The 22,586-nt window shown below is 53.1% G+C and overlaps 2 protein-coding genes across 3 annotated transcripts in view; both read left to right on the top strand.

The window, feature by feature from the left end:
• sh2b1 (SH2B adaptor protein 1) overlaps positions 1-13,328 on the top strand; it is a 49,244-nt gene extending 35,916 nt beyond the window's left edge. The window contains 1 exon segment of the mRNA XM_042321980.1: positions 13,058-13,328. Within this exon segment, the coding sequence (XP_042177914.1) occupies positions 13,058-13,079 (22 nt within the window). The 3' untranslated portion in view covers positions 13,080-13,328.
• A 1,703-nt stretch (positions 13,329-15,031) lies between these two features.
• The window catches only part of LOC112251277 (ataxin-2-like protein), a 32,993-nt gene continuing 25,438 nt past the window's right edge, over positions 15,032-22,586 (top strand). The window contains exons 1-8 of one of the 2 annotated variants that reach the window (XM_042321973.1): positions 15,032-15,364; positions 15,630-15,736; positions 16,863-16,902; positions 17,166-17,222; positions 17,373-17,444; positions 19,074-19,254; positions 19,432-19,553; positions 20,152-20,243. In XM_042321973.1, coding sequence (XP_042177907.1) covers positions 15,344-15,364; positions 15,630-15,736; positions 16,863-16,902; positions 17,166-17,222; positions 17,373-17,444; positions 19,074-19,254; positions 19,432-19,553; positions 20,152-20,243 — 692 coding nt within the window. In that variant the 5' untranslated portion in view covers positions 15,032-15,343. Of the gene's footprint in view, positions 15,365-15,629; positions 15,737-16,006; positions 16,161-16,862; positions 16,903-17,165; positions 17,223-17,372; positions 17,445-19,073; positions 19,255-19,431; positions 19,554-20,151; positions 20,244-22,586 lie in introns of those variants that run through there. The other variant, XM_042321974.1, reaches the window with a different exon arrangement.

Below are 22,586 nucleotides of genomic sequence, written 5' to 3'. Positions count from 1 at the left end.
GAGAGAGAGAGACGTGAAGGAGAGAGAGAGACGTGGCGAGAGAGAGAGGCGTGAAGGAGAGAGAGAGAGACGGGCGGAGCGCGAGAGAGAGAGGTGTGAAGGAGAGAGAGAGACGTGGCAGAGCGCGAGAGAGAGAGGCGTGGAGGAGAGAGAGATACGTGGCGGAGAGAGAGATGCGTGAAGGAGAGAGAGAGGCGTGGAGGAGAGAGAGATACGTGGCGAAGCACAAGATGTGAAGGCGCGCGATAGAGAGGCGTGGAGGAGAGAGATGTGGCGGAGCGCGGGAGAGGGAGCGAGAGGTAGACGTGGTGGAGAGAGGGAGATGTGGTGGAGCGCGAGACGGAGAGGGGGAGTTGTGGCAGAGAGAGAGAGAGACGTGGTGGAGTGCTAGATAGAGAGACGTGGCGGAGTGTGAGAGAGACGTGGCGGAGCGAGAGAGAGAGGAGACGTGGCGGAGGGAGAGACGTGGCGGAGTGCTAGAGAGAGACGTGGCGGAGTGCTAGAGAGAGACGTGGCGGAGCGCGAGAGAGAGAGGCGTGGAGGAGAGAGAGACGTGGCGGAGCGCTAGAGAGAGAGGCGTGGAGGAGAGAGAGATGTGGCGGAGCGCTAGAGAGAGGCGTGAAGGAGAGAGAGAGAGAGAGAGAGGGAGACGTGGGAGAGCTGGAGAGAGAGAGGGAGACGTGGCAGAGCTGGAGAGAGAGAGGGAGATGTGGCAGAGCTGGAGAGAGAGAGGGAAATGTGGCAGAGCTGGAGAGAGAGAGGGAGACGTGGCAGAGCTGGAGAGAGAGGGGAGACGGGCGGAGCGGGAGAGAGAGGGGAGACGTGGCGGAGCGGGAGAGAGAGGGAGACGTGGCGGAGCGGGAGAGAGAGAGGGGAGACGGGCGGAGCGGGAGAGAGAGAGGGAGACGTGGCGGAGCGGGAGAGAGAGACAGGGAGACGTGGCGGAGCGGGAGAGAGACAGGGAGACGTGGCGGAGCGGGAGAGAGAGACAGGGAGACGTGGCGGAGCGGGAGAGAGACAGGAGACGTGGCGGAGCGGGAGAGAGAGACAGGGAGACGGGCGGAGCGGGAGAGAGAGAGAGAGAGACAGGGAGACGGGCGGAGCGGGAGAGAGAGACAGGGAGACGTGGCGGAGCGGGAGAGAGAGACAGGGAGACGGGCGGAGCGGGAGAGAGAGACAGGGAGACGTGGCGGAGCGGGAGAGAGAGACAGGGAGACGTGGCGGAGCGGGAGAGAGAGACAGGGAGACGTGGCGGAGCGGGAGAGAGAGACAGGGAGACGGGCGGAGCCGGGAGAGAGAGACAGGGAGACGTGGCGGAGCGGGAGAGAGAGACAGGAGACGGGCGGAGCGGGAGAGAGAGACAGGAGACGGGCGGAGAGAGAGAGGGAGATGTCATGGAGCCGGAGAGAGAGAGGGAGACGCTCCTCCCCCCTCTGCCACGCCTCCTCTCCTCTCTCCCCGCTCACGACATCTCCTCCTCACTCTCTGCCACGCCTCCCTGTCTCTCCCCGCTCCACCACGCCCCCGCCTGCCACGTGGTGGAGCGGGAGAGAGAGAAGGATACGTGGCGGAGAGATAGAGGGAGACGTGGCGGAGCGAGAGAGAGAGAGAGGGAGTCGTGGCGGAGAGAAAGAGAGGGAGACGAGAGAGAGAGGGAGACGTGGCAGAGCTGGAGAGAGAGAGGGAGATGTGGCAGAGCTGGAGAGAGAGAGGGAAATGTGGCAGAGCTGAGAGAGAGAGAGGGAGAGACGTGGCAGAGCTGGGAGAGAGAGGGGGAGACGTGGCGGAGCGGGAGAGAGAGAGGGAGACGGGAGCGGAGCGAGAGAGAGAGGGAGACGGGCGGAGCGGGAGAGAGGGGAGACGAGAGGAGCGGGAGAGAGAGAGGGAGACGGGCGGAGCGGAGAGAGAGAGAGACGTGGCGGAGCGAGAGAGAGGCGACGGAGGAGAGAGAGGCGGGAGGAGAGAGAGGCGTGGCGGAGAGAGACGTGGCGGAGCGCGAGAGAGGCGTGGAGGAGAGAGATACGTGGCGAAGCGCGAGACGGCGCGCGAGAGAGAGGCGTGGAGGAGAGAGAGAGGGGGAGACGCGTGAGAGAGAGGGAGACGTGGTGGAGCGCTGGAGGGGGAGATGTGGCGGAGCGCGAGACGGAGAGGGGGAGTTGTGGCAGAGAGAGAGAGAGACGTGGCGGAGTGCTAGATAGAGAGACGTGGCGGAGCGAGAGAGAGGGAGACATGGTTGAGAGAGAGAGAAGGAGACGTGGCGGAGTGCTAGAGAGAGGGGCGTGGAGGAGAGAGACGTGGTGGAGCGCTAGAGAGAGAGGCGTGAAGGAGAGAGAGAGACGTGGCGGAGCGCGAGAGAGAGAGGCGTGAAGGAGAGAGAGAGAGACGTGGCGGAGCGCGAGAGAGAGAGGTGTGAAGGAGAGAGAGAGACGTGGCAGAGCGCGAGAGAGAGAGGCATGGAGGAGAGAGAGACGTGGCGGAGAGAGAGATGCGTGAAGGAGAGAGAGAGGCGGGAGGAGAGAGAGATACGTGGCGAGCACGAGATGTGAAGGCGCGATAGAGAGGCGTGGAGGAGAGAGATGTGGCGGAGCGGGGAGAGGAGCGAGAGGTAGACGTGGTGGAGAGAGGGAGATGTGGTGGAGCGCGAGACGGAGGGGGAGTTGTGGCAGAGAGAGAGAGAGACGTGGTGGAGTGCTAGATAGAGACGTATGTTTTCTGTGAGAGAGACGTGGCGGAGCGAGAGAGAGAGGAGACGGGCGGAGAGAGAGACGGGCGGAGTGCTAGAGAGAGACGGGCGGAGTGCTAGAGAGAGACGTGGCGGAGCGAGAGAGAGAGGCGTGGAGGAGAGAGAGACGTGGCGGAGCGCTAGAGAGAGAGGCGGGAGGAGAGAGAGATGTGGCGGAGAGCTAGAGAGAGGCGTGGGGGAGAGAGAGAGAGAGAGGGGAGACGTGGCAGAGCTGGAGAGAGAGGGAGACGTGGCAGAGCTGGAGAGAGAGAGAGGGAGATGTGGCAGAGCTGGAGAGAGAGAGGGAAATGTGGCAGAGCTGGAGAGAGAGGGGAGACGTGGCAGAGCTGGAGAGAGAGAGGGAGACGTGGCAGAGCGGGAGAGAGAGAGGGAGACGTGGCGGAGCGGGAGAGAGAGGGGAGACGGGTTCAGGGGAGAGAGAGGGAGACGTGGCGGAGCGGAGAGAGCGAGAGAGGGAGACGTGGCGGAGCGGGAGAGAGAGAGAGGGAGACGTGGCGGAGCGGGAGAGAGAGGGAGACGTAGTGGAGCGGGAGAGAGGGAGACAGGGAGACGGAGACTGGCGGAGCGGGAGAGAGAGACAGGAGACGTGGCGGAGCGGGAGAGAGACAGGAGACGTGGCGGAGCGGGGAGAGACAGGAGACGTGGCGGAGCGGGAGAGAGAGACAGGGAGACGGGGAGCGGGAGAGAGAGACAGGGAGACGTGGTGGAGCGGGAGAGAGACAGGGAGACGTAGTGGAGCGGAGAGAGAGACAGGGAGACGTGGCGGAGCGTGAGAGAGAGACAGGGAGACGTGGCGGAGACGGGAGAGAGAGACAGGTGGAGACGGGCGGAGAGGGAGACATAGTGGACAGGGAGAGATGTGGCGGAGCGGGAGAGAGTGAGACATAGAGACGCGGGAGGAGAGGGAGACAGAGTGAGAGGGAGACGGGCGGAGCGGGAGAGAGAGACAGGGAGACGGGCGGAGCGGGAGAGAGAGACAGGAGACGGGCGGAGAGAGAGAGGGAGATGTCGCGGAGTGGGAGAGAGAGAGGGAGACGTCTCCCTCTCCCACTCTGCCACGTCTCCCTCTCTCTCTCCCGCTCCGCGACATCTCCCTCTCTCTCTCTGCCACGTCTCCCTGTCTCTCTCTCCCGCTCCACCACGTCTCCCTCTCCCGCTCTGCCACGTGGTGGAGCGGGAGAGAGAGAAGGATACATGGCGGAGAGATAGAGGGAGACGTGGCGGAGCGAGAGAGAGAGAGAGGGAGTCGTGGCGGAGAGAAAGAGAGGGAGACGAGAGAGAGAGGGAGACGTGGCAGAGCGGGAGAGAGAGGGGGAGACGTGGCGGAGCGCGCGAGAGAGAGAGGGAGTCGTGGCGGAGCGCGAGAGAGAGAGAGGAGTCGGGAGTCGAGAGAAAGAGAGGGAGACGAGAGAGAGAGGGAGACGTGGCAGAGCGGGAGAGAGAGGGGGAGACGTGGCGGAGCGCGCGAGAGAGAGAGAGGGAGTCGTGGTGGAGAGCGAGAGGGAGACGTGGCGGAGAGAGGGAGACGGGCGGAGAGAGAGCGAGGGAGACGTGGCGGAGAGAGAGAGAGGGAGACGTGGCGGAGAGAGAGCGAGGAGACGTGGCGGAGAGAGAGCGAGGGAGACGTGGCGGAGAGAGAGAGAGGGAGACGTGGCGGAGAGAGAGAGAGGGAGACATGGCGGAGCGGGAGAGGGAGGGAGACGCTGTGGAGCGGGAGAGAGGAGAGAGAGATGTGGCGGAGAGAGAGAGAGGGAGACATGGCGGAACGAGAGAGAGAAGTGGCGGAGCGCGAGAGAGGGAGACGTGGTGGAGTGCGAGAGGGAGACGGGCGGAGAGAGAGAGGGAGACGGGCGGAGAGAGAGAGAGTGGGAGACGGGCGAAGAGAGAGAGAGGGGGGAGATGTGGCAGAGCTGGAGAGAGAGAGGGAGACGTGGCGGAGCGGGAGAGAGAGAGGGAGACGGGCGGAGCTGGAGAGAGAGAGGGAGACGTGGCGGAGCGGGAGAGAGAGAGGGAGACGTGGCGGAGCGGGAGAGAGAGGGGAGACGTGGCGGAGCGGGAGAGAGAGGGTGATGTTGTGGAGAGAGAGAGGGAGACGTGGCGGAGAGAGAGGGAGACGTGGCGGAGCAGGAGAGAGAGGGTGATGTTGTGGAGTGGGAGAGAGAGGGAGACGTGGCTGAGGGAGAGGGAGACATTGCGGAGCGGGAGAGGAAGATGTGGCGGAGCAGGAGAGAGAGGGGGAGATGTGGCGGAAAGAGAGAGGGAGGCGTGGTGGAGAGAGAGGGAGATACAGGGAGATGTGGTGGAGAGAGAGGGAGAGACAGGGAGTTGTGGCGGAGAGAGAGAGGGAGACGTGGTGGAGCGGGAGAGAGAGACGGAGACGTGGTGGAGAGAGAAGGAGACGTGGCGGAGTAAGAGAGACAGGGAGACGTGGCGGAGAGAGAGGGAGATGTGGCGGAGCGGGAGAGAGAGGGAGATGTCGCGGAGTGGGAGAGAGAGAGAGGGAGACGTCTCTCCTCTCCGCTGCACACGCCCTCTCTCTCCCGCCTCCACGATCTCCTCCTCTCTGCCACGTCTCCCTGTCTCTCTCTCCCGCTCCACCACGTCTCCCTCTCCCGCTCTGCCACGTGGTGGAGCGGGAGAGAGAGAAGGATACGTGGCGGAGAGATAGAGGGAGACGTGGCGGAGCGAGCGAGAGAGAGAGAGAGGGAGTCGTGGCGGAGAGAGAGAGAGGGACGTTTCGGAGTGCGAGAGAGAGAGGGAGACGTGGCGGAGAGCGCGAGAGAAAGAGGGAGGCGGAGGGGAGAGAGAGAGAGAGAGGGAGACTTGGATGAGAGAGAGGGAGACGCGGCAGAGCTAAAGAGGGAGACGTGGGGGAGATGTGGAGAAGCGAATGAGGGGGAGATGTGTAGGAGCCCGAGAGAGAGGGAGACTTGGTGGAGTGTGAGAGAAAAGGATACTTGGCGGAGCGAGAGAGAGAGACAGACGTGGCAGAGCGCGAGAGAGGGAGACGTGGAGAAGCGATTGAGGGGAGACGTGGCAGAGCGGGAGAGAAAGAGCTAGACGTGGCGGAGCGGGAGAGAGAGGGGGAGACGTGGCGGAGTTCGTGTGAGAGAGAGGGGAGATGTGGTAGAGTGCGAGAGGGAGACTTGGCGGAGCGCGAGAGAGGGAAACGAGAGAGACGTAGTGGAGCGGGAGAGAGAGACGTGGTGGAGCGGGAGAGAGAGGGAGACATAGTGGAGCGGGAGAGAGAGGGAGACATAGTGGAGAGGGAGACTTGGCGGAGCGCGAGAGAAAGGAGACTTGACAGAGCGAGAGAGAGGGAAACGAGAGAGACGTAGTGGAGCGGGAGAGAGAGACGGGTGGAGCGGGAGAGAGACGGGTGGAGCGGGAGAGAGAGACGTAGTGGAGCGGGAGAGAGAGACGGGTGGAGCGGGAGAGAGAGGGAGACATAGTGGAGCGGGAGAGAGACGTGGTGGAGCGGGAGAGAGAGACGAGTGGAGCGGGAGAGAGAGACGAGTGGAGCGGGAGAGAGAGACGGGTGGAGCGGGAGAGAGAGGGAGACATAGTGGAGCGGGAGAGAGAGATGTGGTGGAGCGCGGGAGAGAGAGGGAGACATAGTGGAGCGGAGAGAGAGAGGGAGACATAGTGGAGAGGGAGACGTGGTGGAGCGGAGAGAGAGACATGAGTGAGCGGAGAGAGAAACGGGAGACAGTGGAGAGGGAGACGTGGTGGAGCGGGAGAGAGAGACATGGTGGAGCGGGAGAGAGGGAGACATAGTGGAGCCGGGAGAGAGAGACGGGTGGAGCGGGAGAGAGAGGGGAGACATAGTGGAGAGGAGACGTAGTGGAGCGGGAGAGAGAGACGTGGTGGAGCGGGAGAGAGGGAGACATAGTGGAGAGAGAGACGGAGGTGGAGCGGGAGAGAGAGGGAGACATAGTGGAGAGAGAGACGTAGTGAGAGAGAGACGAGTGGAGCGGGAGAGAGAGACGTGGTGGAGCGGGAGAGAGAGGGAGACATAGTGGAGAGAGACGTAGTGGAGCGGAGAGAGAGAGCGGAGACGTAGTGGAGAGGGAGAGGGGGACACGTAGTGGAGCGGGAGAGAGAGAGGGACATGTAGGGAGAGAGGGAGAGGGGGACACGAGGGAGCGGATAGAGAGAGAGGGACATGTAGGGGAGAGAGAGAGAGAGACACGTAGTGGAGCGGGAGAGAGAGAGAGACACGAGTGGAGAGAGAGAGAGACACACGTAGTGGAGAGAGAGAGAGACACGTAGTGAGAGAGAGAGAGAGAGACGTAGTGGAGCGGGAGAGAGAGAGAGACACGTAGTGGAGCGGGAGAGAGAGAGACACGTAGTGGAGCGGGAGAGAGAGAGACACGTAGTGGAGCGGGAGAGAGAGAGAGACACGTAGTGGAGCGGGAGAGAGAGAGAGACACGTAGTGGAGCGGAGAGAGAGAGACACGTAGTGGAGAGAGAGAGAGAGAGAGAGACACGTAGTAGAGAGAGAGAGAGAGAGACACGTAGTGGAGCGGAGCGGAGAGAGACACGAGTGGAGCCGGAGCGGAGAGAGAGAGAGAGACACGAGTGGAGCGGAGCGGGAGAGAGACACGGGAGAGAGAGAGAGAGACACGTAGTGGAGCGGAGCGGGAGAGAGAGAGAGACACGTAGTGGAGCGGAGCGGGAGAGAGAGAGAGACACGAGTGGAGCGGAGCGGGAGAGAGAGAGAGAGAGACACGTAGTGGAGCGGAGCGGGAGAGAGAGAGAGAGAGACACGTAGTGGAGCGGAGCGGGAGAGAGAGAGAGAGACACGTAGTGGAGCGGAGCGGGAGAGAGAGAGAGAGACACGTAGTGAGCGGAGCTTAGAGAGAGAGAGAGACACGTAGTGAGCTTTTGCGGGAGAGAGAGAGAGAGACACGTAGTGGAGCGGAGCGGAGAGAGAGACACGTAGGAGCGGAGCGGAGAGAGAGAGACGTAGTGGAGCGGAGCGGGAGAGAGAGAGAGAGGAGCACGGGAGAGGAGCGGAGCGGAGAGAGAGAGAGAGACACGTAGTGGAGCGGGAGAGAGAGAGAGAGACACGAGTGAGAGGAGACGTGGTGGAGCGGGAGAGAGAGAGACATAGTGGAGCGGGAGAGAGAGAGACATAGTGGAGAGGGAGACGTGGTGGAGCGGGAGAGAGAGACATAGTGGAGCCGGGAGAGAGAGGAGACATAGTGGAGCGGAGAGAGACGACGAGACACGTAGAGCGGGAGAGAGAGGGAGACATAGTGGAGAGGGAGACGTAGTGGAGCGGAGAGAGAGACGTGGTGGAGCGGGAGAGAGAGGAGACATAGTGGAGAGAGAGACGGGTGGAGCGGGAGAGAGAGGGAGACATAGTGGAGAGAGAGACGTAGGGAGCGGAGAGAGAGACGTGGTGGAGCGGGAGAGAGAGGGAGACATAGTGGAGAGGGAGACGTAGTGGAGCGGGAGAGAGAGAGCGGGAGACGTAGTGGAGAGGGAGAGGGGGACACGTAGTGGAGCGGGAGAGAGAGAGAGGGACATGTAGGGGAGAGAGGGAGAGGGGGACACGTAGTGGAGCGGGAGAGAGAGAGAGGGACATGTAGGGGAGAGAGAGAGAGAGACACGTAGTGGAGCGGGAGAGAGAGAGAGACACGTAGTGGAGAGAGAGAGAGAGAGAGAGACACGTAGTGGAGAGAGAGAGAGACACGTAGTGGAGAGAGAGAGAGAGAGACACGTAGTGGAGCGGGAGAGAGAGAGAGACACGTAGTGGAGCGGGAGAGAGAGAGACACGTAGTGGAGCGGGAGAGAGAGAGACACGTAGTGGAGCGGGAGAGAGAGAGACACGTAGTGGAGCGGGAGAGAGAGAGAGAGACACGTAGTGGAGCGGGAGAGAGAGAGAGAGACACGTAGTGGAGCGGGAGAGAGAGAGACACGAGTGGAGAGAGAGAGAGAGAGAGACACGTAGTAGAGAGAGAGAGAGAGAGACACGTAGTGGAGCGGAGAGAGAGAGAGACACGTAGTGGAGCGGAGCGGGAGAGAGAGACACGTAGTGGAGCGGAGCGGAGAGAGACACGAGTGGAGCGGAGAGAGACACGAGTGGAGCGGAGCGGAGAGAGAGAGAGACACGTAGTGGAGCGGGAGAGAGAGAGAGAGACACGTAGGGAGAGAGAGAGAGAGACACGACGTGGAGCGGAGCGGAGAGAGAGAGAGAGAGACACGTAGTGGAGCGGGAGCGGAGAGAGACACGAGTGGAGCCGGAGAGAGACACGTAGTGGAGCGGAGAGGAGAGAGAGAGAGAGACACACGTAGTGGAGCGGGAGAGAGAGAGAGAGACACGTAGTGGAGCGGAGCGGGAGAGAGAGAGAGAGAGAGACACGTAGTGGAGCGGAGCGGGAGAGAGAGAGAGAGACACGTAGTGGAGCGGAGCGGAGAGAGAGAGAGAGAGAGACACGTAGTGGAGCGGAGCGGGAGAGAGAGACACGTAGTGGAGCGGAGCGGGAGAGAGAGACACGACACGTGGAGCGGAGCGGGAGAGAGAGACACGAGAGAGCGGAGAGACGAGACACGAGCCGGAGCGGGAGAGAGAGAGACACGTAGTGGAGCGGAGCGGGAGAGAGAGAGAGAGACACGTAGTGGAGCGGAGAGAGAGAGAGACACGTAGTGGAGCGGAGAGAGAGAGAGAGACGAGAGGAGCGGGGAGAGAGAGAGACACGTAGTGGAGCGGGAGAGAGAGAGAGAGACGTAGTGGAGCGGGAGAGAGAGAGAGACACGTAGTGGAGCGGGAGAGAGAGAGGGAGACGTAGGGAGCGGGAGAGAGAGAGAGACACGAGAGCGGGAGAGAGAGAGACACGGTGGAGAGGGAGAGAGAGAGAGACGTAGTGGAGCGGAGAGAGAGAGGAGACACGTAGTGGAGCGGAGAGAGACAGTGGAGACGGGAGGAGCGGGAGAGAGAGAGAGACACGTAGTGGAGCGGGAGAGAGAGAGAGAGAGAGAGAGAGACACGTAGTGGAGCGGGAGAGAGAGAGAGAGAGAGAGACACGTAGTGGAGCGGGAGAGAGAGAGAGAGAGAGACGTAGTGGAGCGGAGAGAGAGAGAGAGAGACACGGAGGGAGCGGGAGAGAGAGAGAGACACGAGTGGAGCGGGAGAGAGAGAGAGAGAGACACGTAGTGGAGCGGGAGCGAGAGAGAGAGAGAGACACGTAGTGGAGCGGGAGAGAGAGAGAGAGAGAGAGACACGTAGTGGAGCGGGAGAGAGAGAGAGAGACACGTAGTGGAGCGGGAGAGAGAGAGAGAGACACGTAGTGGAGCGGGGAGAGAGAGAGAGAGAGACACGTAGTGGAGCGGGAGAGACACGAGAGGGAGAGAGACACGTAGTGGAGCGGGAGAGAGAGAGACGAGTGGAGCACGAGAGGAGCGGGGAGAGAGAGAGAGAGACACGTAGTGGAGCGGGAGAGAGAGAGAGAGAGACACGTAGTGGAGCGGGAGAGAGAGAGAGAGAGAGACACGTAGTGGAGCGGAGAGAGAGAGAGAGACACGTAGTGGAGCGGAGAGAGAGAAAGGGGACACGTAGTGGAGCGGGAGAGAGAGAGAGGGAGAGACGTAGTGGAGCGGAGAGAGAGAGAGATGTGGTAGACGAGAGGGAGACTGGAGCGAGAGAGAGGGAAACGAGAGAGAGAGAGAGAGACGTAGTGGAGCCGGGAGAGAGAGAGAGAGACACGTAGTGGAGCGGGAGAGAGAGAGACACGCAGGGAGCGGGAGAGAGAGAGGAGACATAGTGGAGCGGGAGAGAGAGAGAGACACGTAGTGGAGCGGGAGAGAGAGAGCTGGAGAGACAGACGTAGTGGAGCGGGAGAGAGAGAGACATAGAGAGACACGTAGTGGAGCGGAGAGAGAGAGAGACACGGGAGAGAGGAGCGGGAGAGAGGGAGAGAGAGAGACACGTAGTGGAGCGAGAGAGAGAGAGAGACATAGTGGAGCGGGAGAGAGAGACACGTGGAGTGGAGACGGGAGGAGAGAGAGAGAGACATAGTGGAGCGGAGAGAGAGGGAGACATAGTGGAGAGAGAGAGTGGAGCGGGAGAGAGAGGGAGACACGTAGTGGAGAGGGAGAGAGAGAGAGAGACGCGTAGTGGAGCGGGAGAGAGAGAGAGAGAGACACGTAGTGGAGCGGGAGAGAGAGGGAGACATAGTGGAGAGACACGTAGTGGAGCGGGAGCGGGAGAGAGAGAGGGAGACATAGTGGAGAGGGAGACGTAGTGGAGCGGGAGAGAGAGAGAGACGTAGTGGAGCGGGAGAGAGAGAGACGTAGTGGAGCGGGAGAGAGAGAGAGAGAGACACGTAGTGGAGCGGGAGAGAGAGAGAGAGACACGTAGTGGAGCGGGAGAGAGAGAGACACGTAGTGGAGCGGGAGAGAGAGAGAGACACGTAGTGGAGCGGGAGAGAGAGAGAGACACGTAGTGGAGCGGAGAGAGAGAGACACGTAGTGGAGCGGGAGAGAGAGAGAGACACGTAGTGGAGCGGGAGAGAGAGAGAGACACGTAGTGGAGCGGGAGAGAGAGACGTGGTGGAGCGGGGAGAGAGAGAGACATAGTGGAGCGGGAGAGAGAGATGTGGTGGAGCGGGAGAGAGAGGGAGACATAGTGGAGCGGGAGAGAGAGAGGGAGACATAGTGGAGAGGGAGAGAGAGGTGGAGCGGGAGAGAGAGACATAGTGGGGAGCGGGAGAGAGAGACATAGTGGAGCGGGAGAGAGAGGAGACATAGTGGAGAGGAGACGTGGTGGAGCGGGAGAGAGAGACATAGTGGAGCGGGCACGAGAGAGAGAGACATAGTGGAGCGGGAGAGAGAGAGAGACACGTGGTGGAGCGGGAGAGAGAGGGAGACATAGTGGAGAGGGAGACGTAGTGGAGCGGGAGAGAGAGACGTGGTGGAGCGGGAGAGAGAGGGGAGACATAGTGGAGAGGGAGACACGTGGTGGAGCGGGAGAGAGAGAAAGGAGACATAGTGGAGAGAGAGACGTGGACACGGAGGAGGGAGAGAGAGAAAGTGGTGGAGCGGGAGAGAGAGAGGGGGAGACATAGTGGAGAGGAGAGGGGGACGTAGTGGAGCGGGAGAGAGAGAAAGGGGGACACGAGTGGAGTGGAGAGGGAGAAAGGGGACACGTAGTGGAGCGGGAGAGAGAGAAAGAGGGACATGTAGGGGAGAGAGAGAGAGAGAGACACGTAGTGGAGCGGAGCGGGAGAGAGAGAGAGAGACACGTAGTGGAGCGGGAGAGAGAAAGACACGTAGTGGAGCGGAGCGGGAGAGAGAGAAAGAGGGACACGTAGTGGAGCGGGAGAGAGAGAGAGAGACACGTAGTGGAGCGGGGAGAGAGACACGTAGTGGAGCGGGAGAGAGACACGTAGTGGATCGGGAGAGAGAGAGAGAGAGACACATAGTGGAGCGGAGAGAGAGAGAGACACGTAGTGGAGCGGAGAGAGAGAGAGACACGTAGTGGAGCGGGAGAGAGAGAGACACGTAGTGGAGCGGGAGAGAGAGAAAGGGGGACACGTAGTGGAGCGGGAGAGAGAGAAAGGGGGACACGTAGTGGAGCGAGAGAGAGAGAAAGGGGGACACGTAGTGGAGCGAGAGAGAGAGAAAGGGGGACACGTAGTGGAGCGGGAGAGAGAAAGGGGGACACGTAGTGGAGCGGGAGAGAGAGAGAGGGACACGTAGTGGAGCGAGAGAGAGAGAAAGGGGGACACGTAGTGGAGCGGGAGAGAGAGAGAGAGCGACACGTAGTGGAGCGGGAGAGAGAGGGGGACATGTAGGGGAGAGAGAGAGAGGGAGACGTAGTGGAGCGGGAGAGAGAGAGAGAGACCTAGTCTGCACTAACCTTATCTAGAACTGGACCCACCACAGAGTATTTTTGAGGACACAGCTCACTCCTGGAGCAATGACTTGAGAGACCACCTCTGCAATAGAATGTTGTATCTCCTAAAAAGTTTAGGGTCATGTTGAATCTTCATTATAACATTTTCAGATGATGCGTTGTTTTGTGCTTTATATATGATATGTATTTAATAGACGGGAACAAGGTGTGTGTGTATGTGCATGCACAGTTTGTTTGTCCCGACTGATTCCATGACTCACATGGACCTGTCACACAGACGTTGTGGACTTGACACTCACTCTGTCTCTCCCCCTCTTCCTCCTCTTCTCACCGCTCACTCTCTGGAAATTTCACTTTCATCTTGTCCCCCGCCCTGCCCACCCCTCCTTTATTTACACCTTTTTCCACTCTTTCTTTCTCTGTTTTTCTCTCTCGGCTGTTCTTTCCAACAGACTTGACCAGCAAACCCCGTAGCCCTCCCCAGCCTCCTCCTCCACCACCCCTTCCCCCCGGCCGGCCGCCACCCCCAACCCCACCCCAGGAACGAGGGAACGAGACAGAGCTGGGAGGTGGAGGAGGAACTACAGGAGGTGCAGGAGAAGGAGTGGAGGACTGGGAGGAGAGAGAAGCTCCTCTCCGCCAAATGGAGGGGGTGGAGGGTGAAGAGCGGGAAGGAGGGAGGGCAAGAGCCATTGACAACCAGTACTCCTTCTTCTGAGGAGGCAGGGGGGTTTGTGCGAAAGGGAGAGTGGAGGAGGTGGGAGTCATAGCCATTCATAACCAGTATTTGTATTTTATTACGGGACTGTGAGGGGAGGGGGTTAGAAGGACGTACTAACACTATTAAAACACAAGCATTCTGGGAGATTCAGCCAGATGGAGAGAAAGAGAAAACAGGTGAAAGAGAAGAGAGAGGGATGGGAGCACCTTACAACACTAAGTAAAGGTACACTAAGTAAAGGTACACTAAGTAAAGGTACACTAAGTAAAGGTACACTAATGTTTAGCGAGATAAGCTTTTTGCCGGTACACCTCTTGGTACGCTTTTTGTAGACTTTTGAATCCATTCATGGATGTAGGTAGTGAGAGAGATATCCTCTGAACCCAGCAGTACCATACCTCAATATCCTGCAGACGTTCTACTGGCCAACAGTACACTCTCACAGAGGTGGAGATGGAGGACAACCATATACTTACAAGGTGGCAAAGAGACTAGGCTAGAACCGGCAGGCAGGATACATATACCTCAGTCACTTTTTCAACCTCTCTCTTTTTCGCTCCTCATTTTCTGGTTTTCTTTAATGGTAGAGAAGTGGCCAGAGGTAGAAAGAGAGCGAATATATATTAAGATAAAATACTTTATTATTGATAATAATAATGATACGATTAAACAATAATGATAATGGAAATAATGATGGTCGGAATTAATAGTATTCATTTTATTTTGTTTTTAAAATGCCTTTTATTGTATGTTGTTTACTCCATGTAAAGCGTAACACTTGTTCCTGCCCCCATCCGATTATTTCAGTTGAAATTTGTTTGTGCCTTTTTTTATATTGCTAAGCCTCATACTCAGTCTTTCCCTCATGCTCATACAGTCCTCTCCTCCTGGACCTCATCCTAATTTAATTTTAACGTGCAGAAATAGAATATAAGAAAAATATAAGGGGGAGGGAGGCATTTTTCTACTCGTGCCTTTTTGTGTTATCACCTCTGTCATACTCCTTCAACCTGTGCCTGGGTTGTGTGGCCATGTCCGTCTGTTTGCCATTCAGTTCAGTGCCTCTATCTTTCTTTCTCTTTGGATCTCCCTCCTCCCTCTCTTTGTTTATACCTTTACTTCTTGTTTGTCCTCTCCTCTACTCAGAGCCTTGTAATCATCTTTTACACATCTTACCCCATCCCCCTGTTCATCCTTTTCAAATGTTGAACTCTATTTGTGCCTTTCTGTCTCTGTCTGTCTCTTGCTCTCTCTTTTGCTGGGGACCTTGTGTTGACGGTGGGCAGGGTTTTGTCCAACCTTTGTGGTTAGTTTCAGGTACTACATTGAATTTAATGATATGATATAATATAATTATACTGAAACATTATGGTCTAGTGTGTTGTTGCTTTGGCTCACTGTTATTGTTTCTTACTGAATAAAGGGGAAGGATGTAAAGGAATGTTACAGTAATTCTTGCAGCTTTGGGTTGTCGCTAGTTGCCACAAAGTCAAATGAATGTCATAAAATTAATCAAAACAAAAATTCGCGTTTTGGTCATAATTTATGGTTAGACATAAGGTTAGCGTTGTGGTTAAGGTTAAAATCAGATTTTAAGAAGATAACATTTTAGAAATAGGCGGGGTTTGGCTTGAAATTAGTGACGACCGCGGTTTTGGGGTCTAAAGTGTTTAGCGCGTGCACGTTAAATTGTGAATGCGCACATGCACACTCGTACACGCCCCCATCAACCCAGTCAGTCAGCCACGCGCAGACGAGAACATCTTTGTGGTGCCAAACCGGCGAATTTGTTTTCCCCGAGTTTTACAATTTGTTCAAGTTACAAATGACATGCAATCGGAGTAAGCCACAAGCAAGAGTAAATCTACGGAAAGGAAACGAAAGACGACGTCCTAAAAGTTTTAGCTACAGAAGGGACATTACTGCTTGCTCGTCTAGCTAGCCATCGAGCTAGCTATAACGTGCAAGGCTGTACCACAGTAGCCAGCTTAACTATCGATTAAGTTCCGAAGAGGCAATGTCCTTTCGTCGACAGAACGTGAGTTGTAGTTGTATCAAGTTGCTAAGGGTAGCTTGCTGCTACATGTATTGGTTTCTATGTGTATGAATTCGAGCTAGCTTGTGTGATATTTGTTAGCAGCTAGCTTTAAGTTGGCTAGCTAACGTGAGCTTTGTCGATGGTGTCCTCATTGACTTACGTGATAACCAGTCTGGTAAAGTCAAATACTATTTAGTAGACTAAAGGCAAATTGAATCCTTATAACTGTTACTTGAGGTGTAATTATTGGCACGTGTCACACCAGCAACAACCCGGTTCAGGCGGACGAAAAACCTCCAATGGAACGGCAGGGCCTGCCGCTTTGCCCTCTCATATCAGCGGGAGCAATGCCAACAGAGCTGTGCCTGGAAGGTAAGCACATGTTCGGCTACTGTCGTCAAGCAAGTCCGGGGATCTGCCACATATCCATAGAGGTTTACCGGTCAATAGGAGGATTACAGTGGGCGTGTCCATGTCAAACTGAGGCTTTAACTCGCTATTTTAAGCCAATTGGAACAAAGTAAATATAATATATGTAGGTTACGGCCAATGGGCAAAGAGGGTCTGTTAAATCGACATTGGTATGATTGACTGGTGTCCGAACCAATGGGATAGACGATACTTTTGATTGACGCCAGTATACCCATTCACATTCTGTGGGGAGGTGATTGTCCGTGTTTTCTTTATTTTCTTTTTATTAAACGTTTGTTTTAGATTTTGTTTGGCCTGTCAAATCGTGCGACTTTAAACAGAATCAGCAAGACTGCGGAGTAAAAGGGATGCACATGACTAAAAAGTAGTAATACTACTTTATTATTTATTGTATTCAGCGTGTCTCTCGATATCTAGAAATGCTAATAGCTGTCTTGTTTAGCTTGCTAGCTAACGTTAGCTAGACAACACATAGCTAGCTATTGTTTAGATTTGATCTTTTCACAATTTCGCCAAATTGTTAACTAGTTACCAGATTAATTTAGCTAAAATAGCTGCACGTTAGCAGGCTACCCCTAGGGAACGTTAGCTAAATTGTTAGCCACATCGCTATAACGTTACCTTCTGTTTTAGTTGACCCTAGTTAGCCAGCTTGTATCAACACAATTGTTTTCGTTAAGCCTCGCAAACAATGTCAAACGACACAGTAATAGAGAACAGAATGTTATATACCTAATGTTATCGCTAGCTAACGTAGACCACCGGCGCCCGGCACGCATCGGTGACCGTGATCAGTCTTTTGCCAAACGGCTGCATAGACATATCTTCTAGATCATCTAGCTAGCTTCATGCATTCATATGACAGGTCGAGGACCACCAGGCTCAAAAGTCCGCATTTGATCAACGCAATGTCCCATGCCCATAATTCTTTGCACGTTTGCTTATTAGTTCGCTACATTGAAAATGGTGCAGCTGCCGGCATATTTCTTGCGTTGCAGAATTTTTCCCCTGAGCCACCTACACCCATTTGTCTTGTCTGTTGTTAATGTTCTCTCCTCACATTCAGGACAAGAAATACAATGAAGCCTCCATCTCAGTCCTCTCCCGTAAGTCACATATCATGAAATGTAGGCTATCCAGCTTGTACTACAGACGTTTTATGCAACCGTGCATAGCCTAGTTACCTCTTTGATAACATAATGTAGTTTTTCTTTCGCTTTGTTTGCTTCCATGCTAGTGCACTATTGTACAATGTGTAAACTCTAAAATGCTGAAAGGATATTGCAAGTAGAGTAAGGTCACATTTTTTATAGCTTTAAAATAGGTCCATGCCGTACTGAAGTCAAACATGTTTGTTTACAACTCACAGGTATTTGAAGGTGTCTACAACAACACCAGGATGCTTCACTATCTCACAGCTGTAGTGGTGAGTTCATTTGGTTAATTAGGCCCTGGTCCACCATGGTGCCTTTGATGTAACAGATGCACTATTTCCACTATTTAAGTTGTTGACAACTGTCTACAACTGTATATCTTAATGAAATGACCAATAACCTTATTATTATTACCCTTCAAGGGCTCCACCTGTGACGTCCGAGTGAAGAGTGGAAATGTGTATGAAGGCATCTTCAAGACCCTCAGCTCAAGGGTAATTGTATACTACCTTGTATTAGACCATACATGGGTTTTCTGCATACCGACACACTATAGACCCCTCATAAAAACATGGTTGTGGTCAATGTTCAACTTAATCTGGGGTGTATTCATTAGTCGGATTCCGTTACAAAACCTAGTCCGTTGCACATCTGAATGCATTCAACTGAAATGTGCCTTACCCATTTAACCCAACCTCTCTGAATCAGAGAGCCGTAATCAACGTTCACGTCATTGGCTCCCCAGGAGCAGTTGTTCAAGGCTCTGGGATTTGAACCAGCGATCTTTCGGTTACTTGCCGCCACTTTTACCGTTTACTCTAGGGACTAGTGTTCTCACAATACCAGATTTTTTCCCCCTTCGATACCAGGTTTACTCAATACGTCACGAAAGTAACCGAATGGTATTTGATCCAGGCAAGATAAACTCAGCTACTGTTCTGTTTGATTGTTGGGCATCTTTTGAGTTAAATATCATTACATTTGAATTTGTTCACATTGTTTTTTAATTTCTTTTTTAGACACAGCCATGTGTATGCAGTAATAAATCAATTTCACAACCATACAATCAATTTGCCTTTGGTAAGAACAATCTAACAACATAATGGTCATTTATTTGAATGGTAAATCTCTATTGATAAACCGTGTAAATTAAGATGTGGCCTTGGCATATCCAAAAACAAGGTCAATGCATATTCAATAGGAGTGTGTGCATGCATTGAGTTATTGAGCTTGTTTTGGCCCCATGAAAATCTGTTTCTCTTATATTTTGACTTATGTCATTGTACTCCTCAACATTTGTTGAAGTAGCTTATTTTATAAAACTGTGAGCTGTCTACCAGGTATGACATCATTCACGAGGCAAGAGGGGGGCGTAGAAGCACAGTCAGTTTGCTGAGGCAATAGATCATCTTTGTGAGAGAGACCGAAATAAGAAAACGTTTTTTGTGGCTATCAACTTTGAAATCAGCGTATTTTGCATTATGGTTTGCTTTCTAGTTCACAAAGTCCTAGGGTGGTGAATTGATGTTAGCTGTCAACTAGCAAGGAAAGTTGACCTACAATAGCTGGTAGCTACCGGCGTCATCTTGCATTGTAAAGTGTTCTAGCCTAGTTTCAACATTTCTACATTCCGCCGTGTCGCATTATTAAACTGTTAAATTGTGTGTAGCATGTGTGATGAGCTAACACGATTCATCCCAGACTCCCAGTGCAGGCTAGCAATGAGTAAGTGGAGCAGGCACAGTGCTCACTATAATAGAGGTCGGCTGTGCTGATAGATGTGCTTGGTCCGTTGAACACATTTGACAGAAATACCGAAAGTAACAATAAATCTAGTACCGAACAGCTTATCTTCTACTTTCGAAAAACTACTGACGTTTCGGTATACCATGCAACACCAGGAGGTACCTACCTAAAATTGTCCAATAGAAACTTGTTTTTGTTGCAAAACGTTCTACGTTTTGGGGTAAATGGTTTCCTTTGCAAAATGTTTTGCAACAGACAGTGTTTTGCAATGGAATCAGCGTAATGAATACACCACAGGTCACATTGACCACTGCCTGTAGTCGCTCTTCGGTTAACCTCTGTGGTTTATCCGTGGTCCTAATGTGTTTTTACTCCAGTGTGAGCTGGTGGTTGACGCTGTCCACAAGCGGAGCGAAGGAGATGCGGATGGAGATGGAGGGGGAGGCTTGCCTCCCTCCCTGCCCAGGATCGAGGAGATCACAGACACCATGATTTTCAGCCCCGGCGACCTGGTCACAATGACTTGCCGAGATGTGGACCTCAACTACGCCATCAGAGGTAAGTGTGAGAGTGCGTTGTCAGTGTGACTGAAACTGATTCAAGATAAGGATGTGTGTTTTAAGTAGTAGTCAAACTGAATGAGACCGATGGCAGGGTGAACCAAGTGTGTGTGTGCATTATTATGTACCCCTAGTAGATGACGCATACCTTCAAATCTAGGCTTTGTGCGTGTAGATGCTTTCACAGATACAGCAATCAGCTCATCGCGGGTGAACGGGGAACACCGGGAGAAGGTGCTGCAGAGGTGGGACGGAGGGGACAGCAATGGAGAAGGCTTCGACCTGGAGACTGACACGGTGAGGCGCTCACAGTGAGAACAGTGAGATGAATAGACACAGTAGCTAGGTTTCCATCCAATTTGCGACAGTTTCTACAATCTGCATAAATACATTTGGAATGTTCCTGCCGCAGGTGGGTTTCTATCAAACTGACTTGTTACTGATGTAAAAAAGACTGCGTGATAACCTAGTGCACATAAAAAATATTTGTTTCATTTACAATTTACCAAATAAAAAACACAAGTTCAGTGTGTTTCAATCATGTTTTTCTTACTCTACTGTTGGTTCTGTCACCAACTTTTGTGGTAAATAGCAAGCTTAAACGCTATTAACTCTTTATGCTTTCATACGTTGTGATGGTAGTAGGTTACAACAATGCTAACAGCGTTTCCTCCGCAATTATGTATAATCAATTTCACAGACCAAAAAATAGTCTTGTTGACAATGGGATATTTTGACTACAAATTTGCTGTTTCTACCAGGTCTGTTGAGTTTTTTTTATGTGTCAAGTAATTCATCAGCATGAAATGGTTGGATGGAAACCTGGTTACTGACACGCACACATTTGGTGAGACACAAGCACACACTTACTGGATGGTTCTTCTGTCTCTGTTAGTCTAATGGCTGGGATGCCAGCGAAATGTTCAAGTTTAACGAGGAGACGTATGGCGTCACGTCCACCTACGATTCCAGCCTCTCCATGTACACGTGAGTATTCTCCCCTCAGCTCCTTATTCTGATTGTGGAATATGCTCTTGTCGATCTGTCTATATAAACTCAGCAAAAAAAGAAATGTCCTCACTGTCAACTGCGTTTATTTTCAGCAATCTTAACATTTGTATGAAAATAGTGAGATTCAACAACTAAGACATGAACTGAACAAGTTCCACAGACATGTGACTAACAGAAATGGTTTAATGTGTCCCTGAACAAATGGGGGGTCAAAAGTAATGGTCAGTATCTGGTGTGGCCACCAGCTGCATTAAGTACTGCAGTGCATCTCCTCACTGCACCAGATTTGCCAGTTCTTGCTGTGAGATGTTACCCCACTCTTCCACCAAGGCACCTGCAAGTTCCCGGACATTTCTGGGGGGAATGGCCCCTAGCCCTCACCCTCCGATCCAACAGGTCCCATACTTGCTCAATGGGATGGAGATCCGGGCTCTTCGCTGGCCATGGCAGAACACTGACATTCCTGTCTTGCATGAAATCACGCACAGAATGAGCAGTATGGCTGGTGGCATTGTCATGCTGGAGGGTCATGTCAGGATGACCCTGCAGGAAGGGTACCACATGCGGGAGGAGGATGTCTTCCCTGTAACACACAGCGTTGAGATTGCCTGCAATGGCAACAAGCTCATTCCAATGATGCTGTGACACACCGCCCCAGACCATGACCCTCCACCTCCAAATCGATCCCGCTCAAGAGCACAGGCCTCAGTGTAAAGCTCATTCCTTCGACGATAAACGTGAGTCGGACGATCACCCCTGGTGAGACAACCGCGACTTGTCAGTAAAGAGCAGTTTTTGCCAGTCCTGTTTGGTCCAGCGACCGTGGGTTCGTGCCAATAGGTGATGTCGTGCCTTACAACAGACCTAAAGGACCTCAGTCCAGCCTCTCTCAGCCTATTGTGGACAGTCTGAGCACTAATGGCGGGATTGTGCGTTCCTGGTGTAACTCCGGAGGTTGTTGCCATCCTGTACCTGTCCCGCATGTGTGACATAGATAGACCCGTCTTCAATTTGATCGATTATTAACGTTTAAAAATACCTAAAGTTGTATTACAAAAGTAGTTTGAAATATTTTGGCAAAGTTTATAGGCACCTTTTGAAATATTTTGTAGTGACGTTGCGCATTTTGGAAACTTTTTTTTCTGGATCAAACGCTCTTTATAAATTGACATTTGGATATATATGAATGGAATTAATCAAACAAAAGGACCAATTGTGATGTTTATGGGACATATTGGAGTGCTAACAAAAGAAGCTCGTCAAAGGTAATGCATGTTTTATATTTTATTTCTGCGTTTTGTGTAGCGCCTGCAGGGTTGAAATATACTAACCACTTTGTTTACTATTGTGCTATCACTGACACGCACATTATCATCAGATAATAGCTTCTTATGCTTTCGCCGAAAAGCCTTTTTAAAATCTGACATGTTGGCTGGATTCACAACGAGTGTAGCTTTAATTGAGGATCTTACATGTGTGATTTAATGAAAGTTAGATTTTGATATAATTTTTTTGAATTTGCCGCGCTGCATTTTCCCTGTTTTTTTTTTTTTTTTTTTTTAATCCAAGTGGGACGCAAGGTAATGACCTAAGGCTCGTATTTCTGTGTGTTATCATGCTATAACTAAGTCTATGATTTGATAGAGCAGTCTGACTGAGCAATGGTAGGCAGCAGCAGGCTCGTAAGCATTAATTCAAACAGCACTTTCATGCGTTTGCCAGCAGCTGTTTATGACTTCAAGCCTGTCAACTCCTGAGATTAGGCTGGTGTAACTGATGTGAAATAGCCAGCTAGTTAGCGGGGTGCGCGCTAATAGCGTTTCAAACGGCACTCGCTCTGAGACTTGGAGTAGTTGTTCCCCTTGCTCTGCAAGGGCCGCGGCTTTTGTGGAGCGATGAGTAACCGCTGCTTCGAGGGTGGCTGTTGTGTTCCTGGTTCGAGCCCAGAGAGGAGAGGGACGGAAGCTATACTGTTACACTGGCAATACTAAAGTGCCTATAAGAACATCCAATAGTCAAAGGTTAATGAAATACAAATGGTATAGAGAGAAATAGTCCTATAATTCCTATAATAACTACAACCTAAAACTTCTTACCTGGGAATATTGAAGACTCCTGTTAAAAGGAACCACCAGCTTTCATATGTTCTCATGTTCTGAGCAAGGAACTTAAACGTTAGCTTTCTTACATGGCACATATTGCACTTTTACTTCTCCAACACTTTGTTTTTGCATTATTTAAACCAAATTGAACATGTTTCATTATTTACTTGAGGCTAAATTGATTTCATTCATGTATTATATTAAGTTAAAATAAGTG

This window comes from Oncorhynchus tshawytscha, linkage group LG01 (assembly GCF_018296145.1).
Source record: "Oncorhynchus tshawytscha isolate Ot180627B linkage group LG01, Otsh_v2.0, whole genome shotgun sequence".
NCBI lineage: Eukaryota > Metazoa > Chordata > Actinopteri > Salmoniformes > Salmonidae > Oncorhynchus > Oncorhynchus tshawytscha.
The sequence above is the reverse complement of the archived record's forward strand: the minus strand, read 5'-3'. Positions and strand labels throughout refer to the sequence as shown.